Genomic DNA, 19,595 nt, shown 5'->3' with positions numbered 1-19,595 from the left:
ATATGATAGTGATAAAGTTCCTCATCAAACATCTTAACAATTTCTTGTGTTTTAATAAAAGTGCCCAACTCTTTCTTTACGCCAAAATGACGTTGAAAGTAGCCTATACAGCTGGCAATTATACATAAATGTAAGGCATGAAATCTCCCCTTGCTTTGTTTGTGCTCGAATATCGCTTGTGACGTCAATCAGGACAGTTGCCACATGCAACTCGCATTTTTATGTGTCACTCACGGGGTGGAAGCTCTTTCATTGTGAAAATTATTCCCTATTTTGAAGCACGCCATCCAATAATTACTCAGCATTCTAACTCTCTTGTGCAACGTTTTCTTTATCTTTACTCATCATTAGGATACCATTCATTGTTTTATTCAATTTGGAAGTCTCACTCTTTGAACGCCCAACGAAACTCATTCTTTATATGTTGGGGGACATTTTCTCTAACGCTTCGAGCACTGGTATGCCACAGCTGCTTCTTGTTGTGCATGTAGTCTGCAGATACTTGTGAAGTGGCATGGAAGGTTTATCACTGAATTCAAATGCACAAATGTAATATGCATTGTAATGTTGTCGTTTATTGATTCGCGTGGTTAGAAATTTCGACAACTGCTCGTAGCGATTTACTGCGCAATTGACGCCATCAATTAGCTTGTTTAGTACGACAACATTTATGTGCTGAAAAGAGGTGGAAGACCACACTGCATATGACGTCTCGCTGCCGAGCCAGTGGATGTAATTTACGGACGCAGAGGCCGCATTCGCACATTTATAGAAATTAAAAAACAGTAGAGTTGTTGTTCTCAGTACCCCAGTTAGTGAACTCGGAGCCAAACACTACGGAGTCCCTCGTAATCATACTGTGGTGGTTTTGTGTCGTAAAATCTCAACATCTATGCTATGAGCAAAATGACCATGCACGCGAATCGTCGGCCTATAGCCGATCAAGTATACCGGCGCTATTATGTTGACGTGTGGTGCCTTTGCAAAGACTGACACGCTGCAGGCGATGCCTATAGATCCACGACCGCTCGTTCCGACGCAGGCACGGTTCTTTAGGTGGGAGCACGGTGGAGAGTGCTGCAATACGGTTGCATGTGAGCGAAGTCACAAAGTTGTATTTCATAATTCGTGGGCTTCCTTTAAAACGTCACAAAAAAAAAATAATCACGCAGCATGTGTTCTGCTACAAAAAAAATTAGATCAGCCGTTTTGGATTTCCCTCTCTCTAGAGGGTATGCGAGACGCACTTGTTCCTAACGTAAATATTAGAAATTTTGCATCAACAATCATTGTTAATTAACTAATTAAGCATGACATACAAATATCCCTACGGGCTAATATACCATTAGTTGGATCGAATTGCGGTTAACTAAATTTATTTCGTTCATGTGCTTCGTTCTTGTTAAGTGAGATAGCCTGTGTATGTATGGACGCTCTTTTAACTCTGCTCAGCCAGAAAGCCTTTATGAGGCATATTTTCGCGCTAGTGCCAAGTGGTGAATGGTAACTACAAAAGGTAGACGTTCTTTTGGTGAAGGACGTGACACGGCGTCATGTGTGCATTTCATGGCGCTTTTTAAAGCCTGCCAGATGCCCCGCCGCGGTGGTCTAGTGGCTAAGGTACTCGGCTGCTGACCCGCAGGTCGCGGGTTCAAATCCCGGCTGCGGCGGCTGCATTTCCGATGGAGGCGGAAATGTCGAGGCCCGTGTGCTCAGATTTGGGTGCACGTTAAAGAACCCCAGGTGGTCGAAATTTCCGGAGCCCTCCACTACGGCGTCTCTCATAATCATATGGTGGTTTTGGGACGTTAAACCCCACAAATCAATCATCAATCAAAGCCTGCCAGATGGTGCAGAGCTGATGCTGTTTGTGTCTCGCTGCCACGAGAGGACATTGATAAACTAGAGAACCTTAAAACACCTGCGAACATGGCCAAACACACCAATAGTTAAATTTTGCACACCAACTAATTTTACTCTCAACGCTTGCGTCAAAATGTCACCGTTCATACAAAAGTAGAAAAAAAACTATGTTCACCACTCATTACTTTTCCTCGCAGTTTGTTGTAAAGCCATATCACGGGCACGCGCAGGCATACTGTTGTGTGAACTTTGTTTGCCTACCGCTCTGCGACCATTCAGACAATGGTCGGTGTTTGTGTTGTGAATTTCCTTTATCTAGTGGTGTATTTGTCTTCACTCCTGTCTTTCTTTTTTGTGTGTGTGTGTGAAGATAAATTTTTCCCAACGATGTATAGCTCAACTTTCTGTGGTTTTATGCAGAGCAGGACGCTTGAGCTGACAGGTGGCGAAATGTTCCATAGACGATAGGACAATCGTGGCAGACGCTGGAGAGAATGCAGCCATAATGGTTCACACCTTGCAAGTTGTCAACTTCGCTATACATGTGCGATGTGTTCAGCGAAAACGCTTCTAATATTTCTGAGGTGTAGGGGCCTTTGTAGACCTGACGGACAACACGACTGCGTGAGCGCGTGTGTGTGTTTGTGTCGTGATGTGTTTTGTATGGGCACTCGAGTGATTTCTCTGTTTAATCACATTTTCCCCGTCTGGAGCAGGCATAGCCACCAAGCAAGTTCAGCATTTCTAGCTTTTATCAAAACAGAATGTCTCTGATTTTCTCAACGCTCTCTCTAGAATCATTTATTCACAGAGGCTGCATGCCTTAGGAGGTTCGTTGAAATAGGCTAGCGTATAGTCATTTAGGACGACTGCCAGTTGGGCGTGTTGGTAAAGGTTCATGATGAAACAAGCGCTAAACATACACACACTCAGAGAGGACACAGACAAGCGCTTACTAGCAACTGAAAATTTTATTTCGAAGCGAACACTAATAAATACATCACACGCATGTACCTCACTCCCAAGTTCTCCTGTCATCATCAACATCGTGCTATAACAAAATATGCACTCCCATAATCCATGGCACACAACCGGAAACAAACACGTGTAAAGAACTAATAAAAGAAAACGTAAAACAGAAAAAAAACAGAAAAGAAAACGTAAAACAAAAAACAGAAAACACTGGGTTATGAGACGTCCAAAAAAGTTTGGACGTCGTATAACCCAGTGTTTTTTGCTGTTTTTTGTTTTACAATTTTCTGTTTTTTGTTTTTTTTGTTTTCTGTTTTGTTTTCTTGATTCTTGACACGTGTTTGTTTCCGGCTGTGTGCCATGGATTATGGGAGTGCATATTTTGTTATATCACGATGTTGATGATGACAGGGGAAGTTGGGAATGAGGTACATGCGTGTGATGTATTTATTAGTGTTCGCTTCGAAATAAAATTTTCAGTTGCTAGTAAGCGCTTGTCTGTGTCCTCTCTGAGTGTGTGTATTTTAAGCACTTGTTTCATCATGCATAGTCGTTATTGCCTTTTGAAAAATAATAAAAAAAGATGATGTTCACGATCATAGTGCCAATCTTTTTCTCCAACTTCAGGGTTTTAGGTGGCTTTATCTGTTTATGAGGCACTGTGGCAGACTGATGTTGAATACCGTGGGATGTTTGACGCGCACCCATTACACGCTACATCAGGTATGAGCAGGTGCATCTGAAGCAACATTGAAAACTGGCGGAGTCCACGTGGTGACATATCGCCATGGGCAGGATATAAAATTAATTCTCTCTGTCATTTTCGATCTTCCTCTCTGATGCCTAAGGGGCCCGCCTTACGCACCGGTACTGCTCATAATGAATGACTATAAATTAATTACCGTCACTTCAGCAAGTTTTCTTGTGATTTGCAAACAACTGGAATTATCTTTCGTTCATTGTTGACCATATTGAGTGAGATGTGGCACGCACTGCTGATACTTCAGTGCGTTGAAAAAGTATTGCAACTCTATTTAGTTAGCGTACATTAAAGAGCACTCAAGCCAAAGAAAAGTGTGTACCTCGATAGTGTTGCTGGCAGAGGCAGGTGTAACCACCCCTCTGTAGGTAGCAAATGCCCTGGTTTTGGCACGGATTCGGAGAGCAGGGTCCGTGCCTCTCGTATAGTTGCCTCGTAGGAGCATCCCTGGCAGGAGGAGGCATGTATGGTCCGCCGAATTCTGAGAGGAAGAAGAGCAGGCATCAAATCTAACGCACTTATTCCGTCTTGGACATTTGTTCGTGGTTCATTTCAAGTCCTTTCAACAGTTGAGATATCACTAAGTCTGCACCGGTGAGCTTTAGCCTTTAAATTCTAGTGATGCACCAAAGGACTTCACGTTCGTGTTGATCTTGAGTCGCTTCGTAGAATCAGCAAGCGTCATAGTGCTTGTTCCAGAAGAGCTCAAATTGAGTGTTAATTTACCTGTAATGACTTTTTTTCTAACTCAAAGGTCTTGACATAGCCGTTTCTTCAACGTGATTGCGGCCATATTTTGAAGAGAGAGTATTTATGAGGTCAACCTCGGCTAAATTTGCCGAGATATTTCTCATAGTCTGTGTGAACAGTGGACTGACGGCGGTTCCAGTGATGACTCTGCGAATCAACACAACTCTTCGAGCACTCTTCTTTGCTCTGGCTGTCGGATTATGCGGAGTGAAGTTTTATGATAAATTTTGCAACGCCTAACGTTTTCCAAAACACTATTATTCGTTATTGGTTGCTACACTGAGTACTTCGCTCACTATTTTTAATGGTGCTATCCATATCCAAGTTGCGTTTCGTACGACTACAGCTGTGAGCAACAGAGCATCCAAAACCCTTTATTTAGGGCAACTTGGGCAGACTCGACCGTAAGCTCTCATAAAAAAGACTACCTCGTCAGCTGAAATGTTTTAGTAACTGGAACGCCAGTGGCCGAAAGCGGTGACCCCAAGGGTCTGACGCGAGTAAATTGCTGCTCTTGGACGTCCCCTACCCCTTCGCCCTTAATGTCGGATCGTCAGTAAAGTTGTTTCACTGCTTCACTTAGTAAGTATGTGCATATTGCGAATCTGAACTATGTTGCCACAGCAAATTAAGCTATTGTGGTTTTCTCGCGCGTTAAATGAAGACATTAACATAGTACAAAAAACAACAAAAAAACTCTAGGACTGTTTTGAATGTATCCAAGAGTGGTCGTGAGGATTCCTTATTCTTCAAACGAGGCAAGAGCAATCCACCTTAGTTAATTGTTGTGAGTAAATCGCCATTTTTGAACCTTTCCAGCACGCGGCATGCAACAAATTTTCGTACCATAGTATAATAATGTCTATACTACTAATAACAATCTTGTCCCCACCCATCCTCTATGTAATGCCCTGAGAAGAGTTTTTAAGGCACAATAAATCATAAGGATGATTGATGAACAAAAAGCAAATACAAATCAAGCGCTGCTGAACTTCGCAGCAAACCGACTGACTGCACCGTTGACACAATTTAATGTTCTGCCACTTCTGGATAGGATCTATAAAGACTTGTCGACTTTCGCACCACGTAAGGTTAAGAATGATCACTGAAGAGTTTATGGGAGAACCAGGACTCTGCTTATGGTGCATCTGTGCTTTATGTAATAGAAAAAGAAAGCATTCATCTGGCTGGTGCCGCCTCTAGTTGAAATTTTAGAATAGTACGACGCACGAAACAAATGCGCAATATGTGCATGTTTCTTGTTTTTTGTCCAATAACTGATCTCACAAGAATTTTGAATCGGCAGTCAGTAGCAATGGCCCTCGAAGAAGACACACGCCTCTGTACTTTCCTGCGCTTCACCCCCTCCCCCCGCGACTTAACTTGCTATCTGTTTGCATATAGGTGACTAGAACATTTATCATTCATGTTTTGCTTAGAAGATACAGTGAGACCTGGTTTATACGAATCTCGTGGGGTCACCAAATATATTTGAATAATTAGAAATTCGTATCACCACAAAACATGGAAAATTAGCATGCGAAGAAAGAAAATTGGCACACGTTTTCGTTTAATATTTCCCGGGGCCACATTAACGTCATTATAGACAGCTCTGAGTCACTGCAATAAAGTTTTTAGATGTAAACGATCTAACGTATTTGTAAAAAAGTTACAGATTTACCACGAAGGCGAAGCAATGAACGCGATAGCAACAAATTGGAAGGTCACGCGCATGCAAAGCGCGCTTTTTTCCCAAACGTAGACTGTGCAATGATTGCAGTGAGCTTTGTGCGCCCGGTAACTAGAACAGAATCGTTCTGATAAAAGCCGAACGCCAGCCAAGACGTACGATCCTCCCTACTGCGAGATAAGGGCGTGCGACGGAGCGCCGACCCCCTTGCTCTTCGCGGGGTAAAGTGCGCGAGGGAGATGAGAGTGTGGCCACCGCGTCGTGACGATGTTGCTACGTGCACTCGTTGCGCCATCTTGCTGGTAATGCTGAAAACAAGATAGACCCCCCCCCCCCCCCCCTGAGAAGCTCGTCAGCAGCGGTGAGTGGTAGATAAAGATAGCTTGCAGTTTGCACAGAAAGAACGTGCTACTCGGTGGCTCAGTGATTAACGCCTCGCACTCACAATTCAGAGGACCGCAGTTCTATTCCGCGCAACAGGGTACTTTTTAGGAACTTTTTTCTTTCTTGCACTTTTCATATATAGATCCGTATACATGTACGGTGAGTGATGGCGGCGCCGACACCGGTGGCAAAATTCTGACGAGAGTGTCCATATAATTGCCATCGTAATAATACACGACACGTGCGCGCACGTGTAATTTGCGAACCAGATGTGTTGTGACCAGTGACATATATACCGGGTGTTCAAAATTAAGCTTTATGATTTTTTTAAAATTAGGCGCTCGAAGGCACGTGAGAACCACTTGTGCAAATAAGTTAAGCGGCCAGGGGGACAGAAAGTTAGATGATAATTATCGCTGTCAGCAGCCCAATTAACTAAAATTTAATAATTAACTTTTTACTGGCTGCGGTAAGTTGGCATGTTTATATTGAAAAAATGTAGGCAGTGGTGTTTGTACACAGTTTCAGTTGGAAGATTTTTTCTAGCACGCCTGTGTTCCGAGATATCCGGCTCCAAAGTTTAATTGTCTTTCGCACGATTACGCATGCAAGAGGGTGAGGGTCCGCGCAAAGCTCCTCCCTAAAGTGACGCATCTGTTGCGTGTGGTGTTTAGTGTGTGAAGAGGGTGGAAGCGTAGGCATAGGTGATAGCAATTACCCTTGCCCTCTTCGGCCGTCGAAATCAAAAATCGAAGAACGCTTGCAACCAGTGTCGTAACACGCAACTGCAGAGCCTCTAACGATAGTGGCAGATACCATGCCGAGATAATGGTGCGAGCGGAGAATCTGGATGCCAGTGCGCGTGCGTAATAATCACTAGAGAAGCATGCGTGGTCGTTGCCTGGGCTACGCGAATAGCGTGACTGCTGATGTCCGAGTACTGTAACTTTTATTGAAACAAGAGCAACAACTCCACCAATAATAACTGAAACAGTTTTATCCTTGCTAACGCATATTTCCTGCTGCTACATAAGCATATTTCGGTCATGCACAAATCTCATCGAAACTCTTCACCTCTCAAGACGTCAATGCCCCAAAAAGTGTTCAAAATGCCTGCCTTCGGCAGCAACGCAAAGCATGAACCGCTGTCGCGTCGACTCGATGACTCGGCGCAGTACTTCTGCAGGAATACTCGCACAGGCAGATGTTATCCTGTCCTTCATGTCATTAACATCGCTGGGCTCTGTTACGTAAACTCGATCTTTAACGTAGCCCCAAAGGAAAAAGTCGAGCGGAGAAAGGTCAGGTGATCTTGGTGGCCAAAACATCGCTCCTGCGCGCCCAATCCACTGTTGTGGAAAACGTCTGTCCAACCAGTTCTTCGCCCTGGTAGAAAAATGTGGTGGTGCTCCATCGTGCTGAAACCATACTTGGCGCAGGTCATTCAGGGAAAGACTGCAGACAAGATCATCAATGACAACACCTAATATTTCTTCTGTGTACATCTTTCCGTTCAAGTTGTCCTCAAAAAAGTGAGGTCCGATGATCCTGTCCCCGAGTATGCCGCACCACACATTCACACTCCAGCGAACTTGATGCTTGTGCTGCCTCAGCCAGTGTGGGTTTTCTTGTGCCCAATAATGGGCGTTGTGAAGATTAACACTTCCATTTCGGCAAAACCGAGCTTCATCAGTCCAAATTATTCTGTGCAAAAAGTCATTTTCTTGATCAGTTTTGATGAGGCCCCAATTGCAGAAGTCAACTCGCCTTTCAAAGTCCGCCTCATTTAGGTCCTGATGAAGGTAAACGTGATATGGATGGAACTTGTGCTTTCTTAAAACATTTGTGACTGTTCCGATGCTGCGACCGCACTGATCGGCAATCTGTCGGATGCTGAGCTCTGGCATCGAGGTTACGCACGCGACAACGTCGATTTCAAAGTCTTCATCGACGATTGCCTTCCTGGTCCGTCTCGGAAGGTGGACAGAGCCTGTTGTGCAGAAGCGTCGAAACAGGTTTGTGAAAGTGGGCCTTGTTGGAAGGGGACGGTGTGGGTGGCGAGACGCGTAAAGCTCCATTGCTAACGAAGCGTTGCCATTCATTTCAGCCATTGCAAGCACCACGTCTACTTTTACTTTGGTAGAATACCTCACGCCAGAAGCAGCCATATTAGCTCGAAAGGACTCCACGTGGATTTCCTTGGTAGACCTTCAATGCAGAGACGCTGTGCTCTAACCGGAGGCACCCTAGTGCAGGACGGTCCTGCTAACGCGTTCACAAGAAGATGTCTCAGTGTGATCTAAAGTCACGAAAAAACGTCGCGAAAAATGGTCTCCTGTTATCGCGTTCATCAGGATCATGCGTAAGGCTCATGGCGCACCGCGCTGTCACATTTTGATTTCGCCGGCCGAAGAGGGCAAGGGTAATTGCTATCACCTATGCCTACGCTTCCACCCTCTTCACACACTAAACACCACACGCAACAGATGCGTCACTTTAGGGAGGAGCTTTGCGCGGACCCTCACCCTCTTGCATGCGTAATCGTGCGAAAGACAATTAAACTTTGGAGCCGGATATCTCGGAACACAGGCGTGCTAGAAAAAATCTTCCAACTGAAACTGTGTACAAACACCACTGCCTACATTTTTTCAATATAAACATGCCAACTTACCGCAGCCAGTAAAAAGTTAATTATTAAATTTTAGTTAATTGGGCTGCTGACAGCGATAATTATCATCTAACTTTCTGTCCCCCTGGCCGCTTAACTTATTTGCACAAGTGGTTCTCACGTGCCTTCGAGCGCCTAATTTTAAAAAAATCATAAAGCTTAATTTTGAACACCCGGTATAGCAGCCCCCTCCAAAGCACAGTATAGGCGGTTTAACATGACTCCAGAACACTATAAGAAATCGACCTAAGGAGCGATTTGCACGCGATTGTAGAAGGCCAGAATATTTAGAACCACTGGCATTTTTTGTTATTTTCTTATCGGGGTGGTGTTAGGGATGTTTTTCGGGAGATCTGTGCCCCCGGAGGTTTGCTCGAAATTTGGTAGTTTCCCGTGCCAATCAAAGTGTGGGCAGGTGCTCGTGCATGCCCGCGCTTGGGTTCCCGTGCATGCGCGTGATTACTTTGTCATCCGTGCACAGCGCAGGCAGCGCCTGTTCGTACGTACGTGGCAGCTTAAGTTTGTATCAAACGTCTCAGGGTGAAAACTGGTTCGCAACCAACCGTAACAGCAGCCTAATGGGCCTTGAACGCGACCACAGAAAAATTCGGATCCCCTGAAATTTGTACGAGCCGCGATCGTATCGCTGGGCTTCCTCTATATGTTTCTGCTTTACTGTTCTGAAGAAGTGGAAACTAAGAAGTAGAGGGGCGTATAGAAACAATATGCATAATTTTTGTCGGTTTGGATAGTTGCATAGCTATGAATGTGCTACACAAATTAAGGAGTGGTATTACTAATTTCACTAAAAAGCAGGTTTATTACTTTGTTGAATTGAAAGCGTCAAATGGATGAACGAGCGATAAATCCGGCGTCTTGAACAGTGAAACGCTACCTTAATTACGGTTGTCTGCGCCCCGTCAGAGCAGAGCGAGAGGAACGTTCACTGTCAGCTTGCACTCGCTCGCAATGCTGTTATTCGTCCGAACAGGCTCACCTCAGCGTTCCAACTTAGCCATGGTCTCGCTAGAGTGAGAATTTTATATACCAAAAGAGTTGGGAAATTTTACGCTGTCAATATCTTGTGCAGTGCAAAATAGTAAAGTAAACATGTTGACTCAATCGACCGCTGAAGCCGAGGGTACAATCCAGCATGCGCCCGCAGGTGTGCATGCATGCGTGCGTTTTAGACAACATAGATCGTTACAAAACTACAACGACAATCCCGCTCATGTCGTTCTCGCACACAAACAATACGTCGATGAGAAAGCACGTTGCTCCGGCTGAAATGACACTGAAATGATTAATTGGAACAATTTCATTCATCAACACTTTATTTATGAGATTTCAGGCACTTGTTTATATGGGGATGTGTAAAGCCGTCCCAATTAGCCACATACATATTTTAGAAATCATAAAGAAAGGGATTCATTTGAAATATTCATAATATTTTAAGGCAGATGTCGAAACTGTCCGGGCCCGACGCGCAGAAACCACGAGAGCTCTGTTTCGTGAGAACATATCATCTTGATCGGGATGAGAAAGTGGCGGCATTTGAATTCAGGCACGTCGAAGGAGAAACTGGTCAGGAGAAACGGCAAGTCGTCTGACGAGCACATTGAGACCGGAGATTCTTTGCGTGCTATGTGTAGCCCTTATGTCTTTGTTTCTTAAAAAAATACACGGGAGCAACATTTTCTTTCGCCTGTATGCGAGCAGAAGCACTGCAGTGGCAATCAGTAAGTTTAATGTTTAAGAGGGGGAAAAACGTTTATATTGCGGTCTTCCTGCGCACAGCTCGAAAAAAAAAAAACAGGCAACATCACCCATGAAGGTAAATCAATTCGTTGTTCTGAGCGAGATGAATGGCCGCTCTCCACGACAATTTCCAGCAGTGGCCAAAGAGATTATTTTAAAAAATGGTAGAGTGAAAATTTCGCCCCGAAAGTGAAGCCACTTCTCTCATGTTACCGGTGGGACGATAAAACGTTAGCCTACAACAAAGAAAAAGGCAGTGATTATTCTCACGACACACCATGTCACGGTGGTTCTCAAGTGACTGTGTAGCGATTTGGGGGGGGGGGGGGGGCGGGTCCCATTTTTAACTACCCCTTACATCCCCCCTTCAAAAAAAAAAGGTAGCCAGGCTATGTCCTGTGAATCGTGACAACAGCCCCTTCCAACTTTTTTTATACTTTGCCTCATAACAATTCCGAATAACGGCAGAGCTAGTTTATCTTTCTCCTTCAAGTTGTATAAACTTTTTTTTAAGCTTCACTGCACAACAAGATTTTATTGCGGTAAAGCTGACTTGTGTTTTCCTCTTTCGTTATGAAATGGTTGTAATGCTTTTGTTGTAGTTTTCGGTGACATATCCACGCCGTTATACTATTTATAGCCTTGCATAGTTCAATAGAAAACATAGCTAGAAATATGTTAAATTGTGGCTGAAGACTGAAGAAGTCATCGACAACCAATTAAAATCGAATTGGCGTGGTACTTAGTTTGACCATTCCTTGCCAGGAAGAAACGAAATGCCCCCATCTAACATGGCAGATTGTGTTAATTTATGACTCATCACCACCTTTTCTTTTTCTCTCACAGCAAGAGGCCCCTGAACCTTCCATGGCTGATAACCACTGTCCCATAAACTTTAAGATGCGTTCCGGACAAATAGTGCTCAGCATCTCTTTTGCCCCGCTGCGGTGGTCTAGTGGCTAAGGTGCACGGCTGTTGACCCACAGGTCACGGGATCAAATCCCGGCTATGGTGGCTCCATTTGCAATGGAGGCGAAAATGCTGTAGGCCTGTGAGGTCAGATTTGGACGCACGTTAAGGAACCTGAAGTGGTCGAAATTTCCAGAGTCCTCGACAGCGTCTCTCATGATCATATGACGGTTTTGGGAAGTTAAACCCCACATATCAATAAAAGCATGTCTCTCTTTGTTACTAGTTCCCTTAAAAGACCTGGAATTCTTAGCAAATGCAATTCGTGAGCCCGTTATTACACCCCATACAGATAAAACACTTTCGTCGGGAAAAGTGACCTCTCATTTTATAATTATTTGCAATGTGTGGGATTGTGACCGTTGTTTTCTTAATTGGGGATCGCTTGAAAAATCTATTTCGAAGGTAAACCAAGTCTAGTACTGCCTGCACACTTACGGCGCGCCTTATATAAAATTTCACCTCTTTGCCATCGGGCATCTGATGTAACAGAGTGGCCCCACTTTTCCCGCACCCCATGTGCGGTAAGCTTCGGTGCCGGCCTCAAGATTCGCTTATAAATGCCTCTAAATAGGTCCGTGCAATTTTAAGGGCTAGTTTTTTTAGACACAGTATTAATGAGAACAGTGGTGCGAGGGAAAGTATAGGAGATGATATTTGAAGTAATTGTAGTGTATATAAATGTGAAGACAGAAAAGTGGACCATACCATAACTTGCCACCGGCAGGATCCAAACCTGCCACCTTCGAATAGGTCCAACGCTTATGTTTGCTTAAAAAAACAGGCATGCTATAAATTGTTATAGCCTAAAATTTTGAATTGTAAACGATGAGCCCCTCGAGTGAATATTTAGGAAGTTTTTATGAATTTTTGTTAATAAGTCACTTTTTGTCAGTTTACCGTCGCCTATATATTTCCATCATGACGATGAGTTCGCGCGCAAAGACGACAGAAGCGTGGCTGTCGTAGCATTTTTATAAAATATCCATATGGGCAAAAAAAGTTCATGCGACCCTGTGTAGGTCGCATGAGTGCCTGTACACTCTGCTTCATCACGGTGCTGCTACTTGGATCTCTGTTTTGGCGTCACAGCTATCGTCATGACCAGCTTGGCAATGGAAATTTCTGTCCATATATATAGGACGACGAATATAGAACAGAGTGCTCAGGCCTAATGTCATCTGGCAGTGGTCATAATGTTTTTCTCCCAAGCCATGCAGCTTCATAGGCGTTGATGGCCATCTGTCGTCGCTAAGGATGCCGGCGACACTAGTCGTAATGAAACACTTGAAGAACCACTCAGCGGCATTCAATTGGGCCCAATGTTTTTGCACTCACAACTCGGGAAGTTTTTTCCTCACATTTTTCGCATTCTGTACTCGAAGACTCCTTTCGCAGCATTGTGGCTTGTCTCACTATGCAACATTCAATCACGTGTCGTGACCCTTTTTCGCATGAGAGGGCTCACTCTTTTTTCATTGTGTAATCTGCAGTGTACTTGTAGTGTTAAGCGTTTTCTGCTATGGAGTCGTTCGCAGAGTTTATGTTTTCACTGCACGGATTGATTGATTGATATGTGGGGTTTAACGTCCCACAACCACTATATGATTATGAGAGACGCCGTAGTGGAGGGCTCCGGAAATTTCGACCACCTGGGGTTCTTTAACGTGCACCCAAATCTGAGCACACGGGCCTACAACATTTCCGCCTCCATCGGAAATGCAGCCGCCGCAGCCGGGATTCGAACCCGCGCCCTGCGGGTCAGCAGCCGAGTGCCTTAGCCACTAGACCACCGCGGCGGGGCTTTTCACTGCACGGAGATGTTGTATCTGAACTGCATAGTGATGTTCGTTGAATTATTTCATACCGTCGCTGTTGTGTCGTTCTGCTCATTCTCTCAGCGTGATGGACCAAAGCAGTCGTATATCCTACTTAGCTGTATGAAATTTGTGAAATCTGATTCAGCACTTAATGTTTTCCCATTTTTATTACCATATTCGCAATTTGTTATTATCTAGTTCTACTCATGGTTTCATTTCTAAGAGTTTTTTTTTAATGCGCTGTAACAGCCAAACCTTTTGTAGAACACATTACGAGGCTTTCCTAATCGGACAAATCAACAAGCGAAATTCACATATGCGATTAAGTCACTCAGTGCTTGTGGACAGTTCCTTTGTGTTCTCCGAAATGCATTAGGTGTGACCAGGGCTCAGCTACAAATTATGATAGCACCGTCACTTCCGAGTGTGAGGAGAATGCACAGTTACGTTTTACTGGTAAACATGTTTTTGAACTTTGCTATTGCATGTGTGTACAGAATGATGCATGCAGTGTTCCACTTTAACATTAGCAATTTTAACAGAGTAGTGAATTCACACCCGCTACTATGGGGCATGATCATAGGTGTGTTACATAAAAACAATGATAAGCACTGTGGATACGAAACTTTAAAACTTCAGCGTTGTCGCAAAAAATAAGAAATATACATGCCAAAGAAACGAAACTATTCAAAGGAGATTTGATCACGTTTTCAATTTTGCGATGATAGCTTGAAGAACTTTGCAAGTCATATAAGAGAGTGAAAAAAATCAGCTTTCCTATCACCTTACAGGGTCCATCAGAACTGATTTGTATAAGAAACATAAAAAAAAGTGCAGGCATTTATTTAAAGCAATAAAAGAAACAACCTATGGGGACATCGTAATACCTCTAACATACGGAATAACAACAATGGACACATTCCAAGAAGACATAGTGAACACTAGAACATGGGAGGCTGAATATGTTGAGCAACCACCGAATAACCTGGAGCTCAAACGTGCCCTCATCTACACGAACATTAGCCACTCTACACAAATACGGGATACTGCCTAAAAGTTACCGTGTGCAAGGGCTGATTATTGTGACTTGTTCTTCCAAAGGTCATGCGCGTCTAATTCTAGCGTAACATGAAGTTGCCGTGCTTCCTATAATCTGTCTGTATGTATCTTCGTTGATGAAGAAAAGCAAGTACAATATAGGTTCGTTGTATAGCACGAAGTTTCTTCTACCCGATAGGCAGAGGCAATCTGTTTCGCTGAATCATGAACGCACTTGTCCGGGTGCCCTGGTACTGTTGCTGAATGATTAAACGCCACATTCTCGCGCGTGATTAGCGTTGCATAGCCTGCCGGCATCCTGTCGTCATCAACGTCCGACTCTGCAACTTCTCCCTACATAGGCAAAAACAATGCTACGAATGAGAATAGTTGACGAAGGACTTCGCATATGCAGAGTGAATGCATTCCTTTGGTTCAAGTTAACTATGAGTTGCCAGCAGTTACTAGCAATGTTTGCTTCAGTGTTACTAGAACTTTCTTTTATTCAATGCCATAAAATCATATTATGTTTCTGTGCTTATTGTATTAGTATACACAGATCAGTTTATTTAGACAAAGCAGCGCCAAAGAACTTGATAACGAAACAAAAATGACACAGGGCATTGCATTGTCAATGACACCAAACACTTCGCGTCCCGGCAGAGCCATAGCATTTGATAACCAAGCACTTGAGCTTGTTTACGCTGTGGTCCATACGTATACAACATGTCGTTTTTCTTTCTCTATCACTGCAGCCCTTTCGGAGTGTTCATTCTGTTTCTAAGCGAGTGTGAGAATGCTCACCTGTGCAGTCCTTAATCATTTTGGCCCCTTTGAAGGAGAACGTGTGCTTGGGGCAAGGCTTGCAGCTTGTCTGCCCCTCAGAGTCCTGGTAGTGGTTTTGGGGGCACAATGAGCACGAGCCGTGCTCCTCGAATGTGCCACTCGGGCATTGCACTGCAACATGGAAGGCAGCGAATATGACAATAACGCAAAAGGTAATGCCCAATGTGGGCAATGTACTCAGTAGCCCACAGATTTAAAAAAAAATGATATCAGTGGACTTTCTTTGCAACTAAGAAATTTATTTCAGATTTCTCGGAGAATCTGAGGAGCCAGAAGATACCACCCTCCATCCCCTCCCCTTGACAAAGAAACAAATGCCTGAATGGTGTTTTTAATATTAAATTTGTAGATACACGGCACAAAAAGGAAATGTACAGTGATATGATTAAAAAACTGTTCAAAAAATAAAACATGCAAAATTTCCCCTGTATATGCCTTTTTAAAGGAGGAAATCTGAACACAGACCAAAATTATTAAAAAGCAAAGGTATTAATGTTTCGGATACCCCACGAAAACCTTGTTCACAGTAAAAGAATCGGCCTAGCTTTTTAAGGGGGGCGAATGACGTGACGAAGACACTTGGCATACACTGGAGGAAGATTACCATCGGTGCGATTTAGATAGTGCGGCGTGGTTTGTAGTATCAACGACTCGAGATAAAGGTGAGATAAATTTTCCTCCCTGGCAGTCACATGAGCGTTTTTCCAGCTGGTAGTTTTCCAGTTAATTATACGACATGTATGACAGCTTCTAATAAATTCAGATTAGGCGAAGGCAGCCATACGGCAGCATTACCAGGTGATGAATATTGCCGACGTATTTCTGAATTCTTTGGACGGCACACCCCTAAATCAGAGAGAGAACATTATTGTCAAAAGGTTTGAAGCGCTATTTTCTTGGGTTGTCGTGATGCATAATGTTATGCAGGTTGGCATTTAAATCTAAAGAGTATGTTTGGGGTCGGGGCAAGCCAGTATACCCGTCGTTATGGTTACAGCTTGAAGAAAACTACACTTGTCTGTGCTGTGCCTTTTCATCCTGTTTCTGCTTTCACGCTGTTCTTGTCATCATCATCGTTAAAAAGCTGTTTACAAGAGAAAAGGTTCTCCTCCACTAGCTGATGCAGTTTCGTGCACTGCTGATAACCAAATTTTTGCTTGTAAATTTTGCTGCTTAATGAGTCGGTTTTTGTCTGATAATAAAGTATCGAAACGTCATATACTCAGACGTTTAACTGCTTGTGTCATTATATTATGATAAATTGTGGCGTCACTTCAAGACATGCGCCATAAATTTGAAGAAACTGGTGCCCCACCATCGACAGTCACAGATGACCGGCGCTAAAAAGGGCGATTTCAAGGAGCACCCTTGTTCAACTGGGAGTTTGCCACTGCACCATAGAGTACCTGTCATGAAGATCTAGGGACCTTTGAACTTCAAGCTGAAAATTCCGATAGAGTGATCGGGCCGAGCGCGCATCGTTTTCTTATTCTACTGTAGTCTCGGAGGCGCCATAACCACGCTGCGAAGAAATGGACGTGTGTGCGTGTAACATTGGACGTATTAAGGAATGAAGTGTAAATTTAAGTACTTGTTTTCTTTGTTAGACGCAATAATAATGAGCACTAACAGACGTATTAAACTCTCCCAGAATGCATGTCTATAGGGCAAACCCACTACGCGATAATTAATACTACTGCGAATTGTCAAAGTACCGCTACGCGTCCATGAAATGATACGCTCAGGTCCACACTTCGTTGATGCTGTTTGTGAGGATGATCAATTATGGATGAGCACTTTGAAATAAACGCGCTTTCAAACCACCCACTCGTTGCGCGATTCACATGATGTGACGCCTTACGCTATCCTCACCTCCTACAGTCCAACCCCACGATACCCAACTGGGGTGAATCAAACTTTCCTGTGTATCTAATTATTCGTGAACAAAAAAAAAAGCTTCATCATCAACGCACATGAAAATATATGGCTGTACGAAAAAAAAATTGCCCGAATACATCGAGCATGGGAGGGCGCTAAACGCCTCAGGGAGTTGGCTTTCCCTCCGAATACGTTGGCGTGTGCTTTTCATGGGTGCTTCCTCTCATTCGTTCTGATAACGCCAGGGGGCGCCGCGCTACAAGAAACGGCCGCTTGCCATCCCGCGTTTTCTCCCATGATTCCTCATCGTGGTTGGTGCGCGGAAGTGGTTCGCTTCTCCGCAATTCTCCGCTCCAGTTTGTGAACGCAATGGGTGCCGCGAAGTACCTATCGTTACTCGCGAATTCGGCGGTGATCAGCACAGTTTAATGAGGAGAATCTGAGGTCACCTGTGCGCACAGCATCCCAGCAAGCACGCCGAGTACAACTTTGGAGAACAATTTGGGTTATAGAGTGCACCAGAGGCTTCCGGTGTTTGACGGATACGCACACGTGCGTATCGAAATAGGCAGGCGTTGTTTACACGCGATATTTGCTCGCGCCATCGCTCTACATAACCTGCACCTTAACTACAAAGCGCAAAAAAGCAAAAAGGGTGGAGGGGATCTGACATACTGCCGTGAAGCCACATTCCTTCCATCATCGGAAAGCAGTGCCTTCAACTCAACATGCGCACCAACATTTGCATGCAAAATATGTTAAATTCTTCCAAACTTTTATCCTCTGACTTGCTGCTAAGTGTGTTAACTCGCACTGTAGGACGACTGTATGTTTTTTTACTTTCAAGCACTGCCGTGGCTTTGTGGTGAAACTCCTGACTGCCACATAGCAGGCCTTGATTCTATTCCCTCTCGAACTCAGGTGTTTTATTCATTTACATGAACCTCAATCTTTCGTCACCTTCGAAGGTGCCGGCACCGGCGCAGGAAACTATGCGATGTGGTGTCTTTCACGGTAGCGAGTTAAAATAAGGCGTTACGCACCCACGGTTGAGCCCCAAAATGACGGTAAAGAGTGGTGTCCCCCTAATACTGTACTAGGCTAGGCCACCAAGATAGCGAAGGGGAAGGAAGGAGTACAGAGGCTATTCGGTCATGACTTATTCTTACACCGTGCGTCATGTCCCACGCAATACAAGTATACTGGTGACGTTGAGATTTTTCGTGAAACCGGCGAAACGTCACAGTGGGACGATAGTTCTAGCGCGAGAACAAAACGACGACACAGAGACAAGAAGGACACGAAGGACTCTGTGTCTCTGTGTCGTCGTTTTGTTCTCGCACTAGAACTATCGTCCTGCCATACCAACTAGCCCAAGCTGCCACACTTATAAGTCACAGAGGGCTCATGTAGTCACTAAACGGGCCATGTTGGTGTCACTGTCGGTATGTGCTGCCTGCTCAGATGAGTAACACCTATCACCATTAATAATGCATCAAATATGTAGATGAATCGAACGAAAACATGGCGACTTCAGAATTTTGGTGTCAGAGGTCTTTCAAGACTCCAGCGTGTGAGATGCCATTGAAATGTTGAAGCACTTTTGACGCTGCAACTTTACGCATTTATTTGAAGGAGCAGAAAACGCATTTTTTATGCCCTTTGTCGCAAATGTTGTAGATAGGAAAGGAAAGAATGTGTCACGCCAGCCTGAAAGTTTCGTTTAGGCTATGTAACGCACGTGACGAGTACTGCTGTACGATAGCTTTCGGCTTTTTTTGAGCTTTCTGATATGGAAAGAAGAAGATACCCACCGCAGTGAGCCGTGTGATCATCAATGGTGAAGCCACGGCTGCTGCAAACCAACTTGAAGTCAGACTGGTGAAACGAGTCCCGCCAAAGGTCACCACCGACCTTCGCGATCTCTTGATAGAAGGTTGGGTCCGAAGTCACTATGTCGTGCGTGAGCACCTGAATCTGTTCAATCATGGTCTCTGCCTCGGGAATGTCGTAGCTTTCGTTGACATTGTGCCGTGCCTGTCAGGTAAAGTGTACATAGCGGAAGCAAAAACAAAACAAAAAAAGAAACATGTTTATTCCTCCGTCATAGGAATCGGTATAACACAAAAGTGAGACGTCCTTACAGTAATATAATGTTTACTGTACATTAATATAAGCTTGCACAATGTATCTTGACGT

The 19,595-nt window shown here is 44.2% G+C and overlaps 1 protein-coding gene across 4 annotated transcripts in view; it reads right to left on the bottom strand.

The window, feature by feature from the left end:
* Window positions 1-19,595, bottom strand: part of LOC119175723 (uncharacterized) — a 194,346-nt gene that overhangs the window by 3,424 nt on the left and 171,327 nt on the right. For 3 of the 4 annotated variants that reach the window (XM_037426674.2, XM_037426673.2, XM_075881952.1), the window contains 3 exons: window positions 19,211-19,433; window positions 15,477-15,629; window positions 3,918-4,076 (listed from right to left, as the gene is read on the bottom strand). In XM_037426674.2, coding sequence (XP_037282571.2) covers window positions 3,918-4,076; window positions 15,477-15,629; window positions 19,211-19,433 — 535 coding nt within the window. Of the gene's footprint in view, window positions 1-3,917; window positions 4,077-15,476; window positions 15,630-19,210; window positions 19,434-19,595 lie in introns of those variants that run through there. The other variant, XR_012888133.1, reaches the window with a different exon arrangement.

The sequence above is a fragment of the Rhipicephalus microplus genome, chromosome X, assembly GCF_043290135.1.
Source record: "Rhipicephalus microplus isolate Deutch F79 chromosome X, USDA_Rmic, whole genome shotgun sequence".
Taxonomy (NCBI): Eukaryota; Metazoa; Arthropoda; class Arachnida; order Ixodida; family Ixodidae; genus Rhipicephalus; species Rhipicephalus microplus.
The sequence above is the reverse complement of the archived record's forward strand: the minus strand, read 5'-3'. Positions and strand labels throughout refer to the sequence as shown.